We start from the raw sequence: 6,813 nt of genomic DNA, 5'->3' as shown, positions 1-6,813 counted from the left end.
TCTGTGTACATGGCTCTTAGGATTTGGAGGATTTTGGATGGGAGGCCGTGACTCTCGAGGATGCACCAGATTGTCTCGCGGTTGACGCTGTCAAACGCAGCTTTAAAGTCAATAAATACGAGAACAGTCTGTCTATTGTATTCGTGTCTTTGTTCTACTATTTGTCTGATTGCAAATATTTGATCGCGACATCCGCGCTTCTTTTTGAAGCCAGCCTGGTTGTCTCTAGCAACTGTATCATAGGCTGGTTCGAGCCTGTTTTTAAGGATCGCCTCTAAGATCTTGAAAGCGATATTCAAGAGTGAGATGCCACGATAGTTTGAGCATTTGGCTTTGTCGTCTTTTTTGTGGATGGGGACTATGACTGCTGTCTTCCAGTCATTTGGAATCTTCTCCTCTTTCCAAATAAGTGAGAGAAGGCGTTGCAAGTGGGGAAGAAGTTCATGTTGGCCATGAATAAAAAGTTCCGGGGGGATATTATCATTTCCTGCTGCTTTGTTTGTCTTCAATTTTCTTATTGCGAGCGAGATTTCGTCCAAACTGGGTGTATCAGTGTTGATTTGTGAGAGGGCTTGGCTGCGAATTTGAGGGGTCGCTAGATTTTTTGTTGGCCGGTTTAGTAGTTGTTCGAAATGGTTGGCCCATTGTTTAATTTTGTCATTTGTATCAGTGATAAGTTTTCCATTCTTGTCTTTCACTGTATCGATGTTTGGGGCTTTTGTTCCGGTTAGTTTCCTTACAGCATTGTGTACTCTTCTCGAGTTTCCGTTTGCATCTGCCGCAATGAGATCATCAGCGATGGTCTCGTAGAAGTTCTTTTTATCTACCCTGACCGACCGTTTGATGTCCCTGGAAATGTTTTTTTTTGGATTTTGCTGTCCTGGCCCTGGTTCGTTTTTCCACCAGTTGTAGGGTCGTTGGCGAGATCCAAGGGTTCCGGATTGACTTCTTTTTGGGAATGTTCTTTTCCGTTGATTTTGTCAGCGCGTCTTTGATGCCCGTCCAGTAGCCATTGACGTCGCTTTCGTTTTGCAGGCTACCCAATGTGCGGTTTAGATCCTTGCGAAAGGCGTCGGAGACTTTTGGGTTTCTAAGTGTGTTGACATCATGTCGGAAAGATTTGGGGGCTTTTGTGTATACCTTCAATTTGACCTTCAGCTTGGCTTTGAGCATCTTGTGGTCAGACTGAATTAGGCAGTTTTTTTGGCCCACCGTGCGGACATCATCTATGCCAGATCTCCATCGTCTGGATATCAGGATGAAGTCAATCTGGTTTTGCGTTCTTCCATCGTTGGATATCCATGTTGGGAGTTTGTGCACCGATTTTTGAAACGTGGTGTTCGATAAGACGAGGTTGTTGTTCATTGCGTAGCTGATGAGTCGATCACCATTGCTGTTGCGATCGTCAATGGTGAATTTTCCAATGTTGGCTGCTTCGGAGTTGCATCTACTTCCAATTTTTGCGTTGAAGTCGCCTGCAACGATCATCAGATCCTTTTTTGGGACCAAGCCCGTCAGCTTGGAGAGGTCATCATAGAACTCATCTTTGATTTCGTTTGCTTTGTCTTCAGTTGGGGCATAACTACAGATAATTGAGAGGGGGGCTGGTTTGGCATGGATGCGGATGTAGCATAGGCGTGGTCCCATTGGTCTCCACTCCATAATGTGGTTGGCTAGTTTTGTTTCAACGGCTATACCAACACCATGGAGCCCCTGCTTGTCATCGTATCCGGAGCAATAAAATTTATAGGAGGGAGTGTCTGCAACATCGTTGATGTTGATGGAGGGGGATCCTTGCAATCGGGTTTCTTGGATGCAGGCCACTTGAATATTCAGTGATTTTAGCGTTGAAGCCATTAGTGCGAGGCTTTCCGGTGGAAGGAGTGTGCGTGTGTTCCAAGTAGCTAGATTGATTTGAGATTTGGAATGATTGACCGACTTGGCTTTGCTCCCCAATGCGGCTGAGTTGGGGGCCCCAGGTACCGCGGGAACCGTAGCTGACAGTGAATTGTTTGATCGAGTTTTCATATGGGTACGTGGCTGAATACATCCGAGGGTTCGCCACTCCCTGGGATGCCAGAGCTCCGTTAGCCCCACACTGCTGGCAGCAGTGCAGGTACACCCCTGCACCACGATGAGGAGGAGATGGGTTCTACAGGGGGCTTAACGCTCTCCAGCTAATTGAACTAATTCAGCAAAAATTTGCGCATTTCATCAAAAGTGAACGTTGATTTCAAAGTTTCCCTGGAGAATAGTGGTGTTAAATTAGCATAATGTATCATATAAGTTTCAGTGGAATGAAATAAAAACTGCACTGTTATTCTTTGCTTGAGCACAAAACAGACCGAGAGTTCTTAATAATAAAAATATTCCTTGCAGTGATGAACTCTGGTCGTTTTAACGAAACGAAGTTTTATTGCAAATATTTGATAATTTAAAATATATTATGCGGGCTTATCGTTTTTTTTGCTTTTTTTTGCAATGATAACTGATCCGAAAGTTCTGTGCTACTTGAACATGGATGGCTACTCTTTTTGTCCTTATATTTTAACATTCAAATGTTTTGCTGGGCAAGTTGTTAGACCATGTTTTTCTCAACTTTTTTGCTCTTTTTGATTTTGTTAAATTGGAAGTGATGCGAAGCTCCACTTCGCCTCTGTGCACGAAGTTTTTGATCTCAAACAGTTTTTGTCGGTGATTTTAAAATCTGCATAATGAACGAATGGAATTTATATAACGCTTCTTTCCATTTAACTGTCAAGTGTTTGACTGGGGTAACAAAACATGAATAAAAGGAAGCTGTGACTCCTTATTTATGTTGCTTCGTGAAATAATTGGAAACGCCTCTTAGTTTAACAAAAGTTTCTTCAATTGTTAAGTGTCTGTCTTCAAATTTAATACTTATCTAGGTAGTTCAAAGAACATCAAATGTAACATCTTGAAGGTTTATCTTGTTGTAAGATGATGCTTTTCAGATTATATCTTGTGAAGATTCCTACCGTTATCGTGACATGCCCGGATCAAGTCGCAGTGTATCGAGGTAAGTTTGGTCGTCTAGACAAGTAATAAATACAATGATGACTACCTGAATGATGGTAAACCTCTAATGTGCTCCAAATTTATCAGCTATAAAATTAAGTGTTTCTAATTTCGAGATTAAACTTTCTTTCAAAGTGGACGATCTTTAATCATGCATAATTGCTGGTAAATTTGACCTTTTAGGGCTAAACAAAAATGGCTTTAAAGAAAATTGAGTTATTCGGCCTTGTCTTTGCGGCAGTGAGATTTGATCTGAATTGTTTCATGGAATTGTCGTTTATGCCCAATTATTAGATAAAAAATGCATGCTTCTACCAAAGTTATTTCCTTTCATTCAACTAACTTTTTGAATCTTTCCCAGTTAGTTTTGGTTGTCGCTGCACTATTAAACGATTCTGATTAAGAAGCATTTAGCTGTCTGTCATGCTGAATTGACTTATAATCAAGCTAATAAAAAACTGATTAGTTGTGAATTTGCAGGTCGCCGAGTCCCCGCAGGGAGAGATCACGTGATGTGGACAGAAGAAGAAGTCCTCACAGATCTGGTTCCAGGAGTGTGTCCCCGAGATCCCCGCCACCCAGGTCTCCTCCCCCCAGAAGCAGAGGCGGAGGGGGTAGAAGTGGAGGGGGAGGTGGGGAGCGGTATAGTCGGAGGTCCAGGTCGACGTCGCTGATGTCAGATAGGAAGAGACATGTTGGCACCAGGGTAGAAGTTTGTTGACCGATTCTGTATTATAACTGAATTTTATTAATGAAGACGTTTAATTAATGTATTAACTTGATAATATAACAAATTGAAACCTAGAGACAGTTATGATAATGGCCTCGAACTAATTGAATGGTTGATAAAAACTAAGCTGGCCGCTGATTCCAGTAATTCAAAAATTGAAATCGGTGAAATCTAAATCAACAGTGCTTTTTTGATTAGCTTGCATTTTGTGATATGGTTAACTGTTGGGCTATTGCATTAGCGTGATAAACCAGAATACATTGCTTGTATTGTGTCTCAGGATGACCCCGAACCCTCAAAGTGTCTGGGAATCTTCGGTCTCAGTACTCGCACTTCGGAGGCCGACTTGAGAGATGTATTTGACAGATACCACGGCTTCTCCGGAGTCAAGTTGATTACTGACCACTACACGCACGTATCCAGAGGCTTCGGATTCATCAATTTTGAGACTTCTGATGATGCAAGATACGTTAGTATGGTGCAAAAAGATAATGTATAAAAGTATGGATTCAGAAACGGTTAAGTGGTGCTGCTATTATTCTTTTTTTTTGAAAGTTGGCTCTCAATTTTCATTGGATCTTTGAGTTCATACCATCACCGCACTTACTTCAATGAAATCGGATTTCCTAAAGGCCAGTTAATGTAACTTCATTTGAGCATGGCAGTTTGAACAAGTGCTCACCTTTTTAGGCAGTTTATTTTTGTAACTTTTCGGAGCTTGTTTGTTTGAAACCTTTGAACAAAAATGAATATTGAGTTCGGAATTTCAAATTTCAGGTGAAGGACAAATGTATTGGCATGGACATTGACGGGAGAAACATCCGCATTGACTTCTCGACGACGTCACGGCCTCACACACCCACACCAGGGAAGTACATGGGAAGACCGAACCCTTCCTACTACCAATCGCAGAGGAGAGGACCCCCGCCACCAAGGTAAGTCATATCGATGTCTTAGTATCCCTTGTTATAGGATCCTACCCCATCCCCACATTTACAATTCAAGTTATAAGCTTGAAATGCAATTTTGTCTGAATGGTTAATTGCTAAGCATTCTACTAGTGGCGCGATTTTTTCTTTTCTCTTACTTTTTATTTCTTCCTTAGACAATGCACTTTGGATAATTTCTAATCCGAAATCAGTGTATCTAAAAACAGTGTAAAAAAGAACAATTTGACTAGATATGAAGGCGGTGGTCGTGGCGGAGGATACTATGAGTACGAAGGACGAGGCGGAGGAGGAGGCGGTGGACGCTACGGAGACAGAGACAGATATGCTCCCCAACCCCGGTACGAGAGCAGAAGGCGATCCAGGTCACGCTCCCCTCGAAGGTCTTACTCCAGATCACCCCCAAGTGAGCAGAGTTGAATCATTAATAACTAATCCATTAATCAATATTAACTACTTATCAATTGAATCAATTTTTAAAACCTTGAGCATAAATCACATTTAATTGAAATGCTATAAATCGAATTAATTTTTCAGGGCGATACTATTAAACGATGATGCTGATCATGATGATGAAGTGAGAAAAAACTGCAATAGAAGGCTGGGCTGCTCTTACATTTTGAGAGCTGCACAATTTGAAGATTGATAGATTGATGATAAAATGCAAACAGAACATGTTAGTTTCAAAAACTGGTCTGTTATATTTGAATTAATTTCTGCTTTGTATACATATTTCGTTAATCTGCCCGAATTACACGTTGCGTGTAAGTATTTTTGATATTGATTTCTTTTTGAGTTGCTGTTGTAGGGTTAACTGTTCTGCTTGAATTATTATAATTGAGTTTTTAAAACACGTTTACTTGCAGTAATTTCGAACTGAAAAATTTGCCTAATTTTCTTTTTTATTTTAAGAGAGAAGACACGGAGAAATGTGTGAAGATTTGAAAAAGTGAAATTGAAGATGATGAAATGAAATAGAAGATTAACTGAAGATGATCAATTGAAATGAAAATGTTTGAAGAGTTGGGTTGGAGATGGTTTTTGGAAAATTATTGCAGAGCGATTGATAACTCGAAAGACGGATGGTTGAAAAAAATGGATTGTGAAAAGTGAATTGAAAGTGAAGATAAACGGGCGGGTGAAAAGAGGTCGAAGATTAACATTAACAGAGAATTGGTAAGTTGCGCAAAGAAACAAACATGTATTGTAGTTAGATATTGTGATTCTTGCATGCTCCTTTCCCTTGCCAAATAAACTCTTCAATTGGTTTCTGGAACGTAGATTGTTCCCTCCGACATTCATAGGCTACACTATTTTTCTAATGTTTTTGTCACAACGGAGATAGTGTGAGGCGCTTTTTTAAAATTTGAGAATAAGCTTTAACGCGAAATTTAATCCGACAAGTATTTACGAAATCGATGGAATCCGACACGTACCCAAGTTTTTACTAATTCGGGGTTTATTTTTCTTTTCTTATTTCTCACTATAGAGCTGCTTTTTGTGTTCTCGCTAGTGTTTGCGAAGCGCAGCTGCGCCTCTATGTTTAATTTGGTTTTTAAACAAGCAAAACCTGTGTTATAGTATGAACTCTCTTTTCTCCAACCTAAGTCGCAAATATTGTTGCGACAAAATGTGTTCAATTTGATCAATAACCAGCTATTAAGTACAGCCAATGCTAAGGATATTAACACAGACTATTATATTACAAAAAGCCCTTTAGCTTCAAGGTATCATGGATCAGTAGTGGAGAGGTAGGCAAGGAGACTCGGAACAGATCAAGAAGGTTCGAACCTGGGCAGGGTCGAATGTTTTTAATGAAAGTTTTCATATAGTAGTTAAACTGCGTCCGCTCTATCAATTGAGGCATGTTAGTTGGTAGATTTCTTTTTTTTCTTCAAATTGACTGGCACCGCTAATGCGTCATAATTGGCTTGCGTCACTTAGCAACTATGTAGACTCATAAATGGCGTGCGTCACTTCAGAAGTTTTGTAGACTCGAAGTTTTACTCATTCTGTTTTTCCCAGTTGCGTCATCTTTTTGCTTGCTTATGCGACGTGCAACTTCGCCTCTGTGTTTAATGCTGTAATTTTCTTCTG

General features: G+C 40.4%; 1 protein-coding gene across 3 annotated transcripts; it reads left to right on the top strand.

Moving 5' to 3' along the window:
* Positions 1-2,979: 2,979 nt before the first annotated feature.
* LOC134839260 (transformer-2 protein homolog beta-like) lies at positions 2,980-6,035 on the top strand. Of its 3 annotated transcripts, XR_010162374.1 has the most exons (7): positions 2,980-3,040; positions 3,520-3,751; positions 4,050-4,238; positions 4,547-4,704; positions 4,950-5,122; positions 5,254-5,392; positions 5,629-6,035. XR_010162374.1 is itself a non-coding variant. In XM_063854755.1 (6 exons), exons 1-6 carry the CDS (start codon positions 3,012-3,014, stop codon positions 5,265-5,267), a joined length of 795 nt encoding a protein of 264 aa, XP_063710825.1. In that variant the 5' UTR covers positions 2,980-3,011; the 3' UTR covers positions 5,268-5,581. The 3 variants fall into 3 exon arrangements, 2 of the variants coding, with proteins under 2 accessions (XP_063710825.1, XP_063710826.1); XM_063854755.1 differs by lacking the exon at positions 5,629-6,035 and having other exon boundaries at positions 5,254-5,581; XM_063854756.1 differs by lacking the exon at positions 5,629-6,035 and having other exon boundaries at positions 3,520-3,745; positions 5,254-5,578.
* Positions 6,036-6,813: the final 778 nt, after the last annotated feature.

This window comes from Symsagittifera roscoffensis, chromosome 2, assembly GCF_963678635.1.
Source record: "Symsagittifera roscoffensis chromosome 2, txSymRosc1.1, whole genome shotgun sequence".
NCBI classification, from domain to species: domain Eukaryota; kingdom Metazoa; phylum Xenacoelomorpha; order Acoela; family Convolutidae; genus Symsagittifera; species Symsagittifera roscoffensis.
The sequence above is the reverse complement of the archived record's forward strand: the minus strand, read 5'-3'. Positions and strand labels throughout refer to the sequence as shown.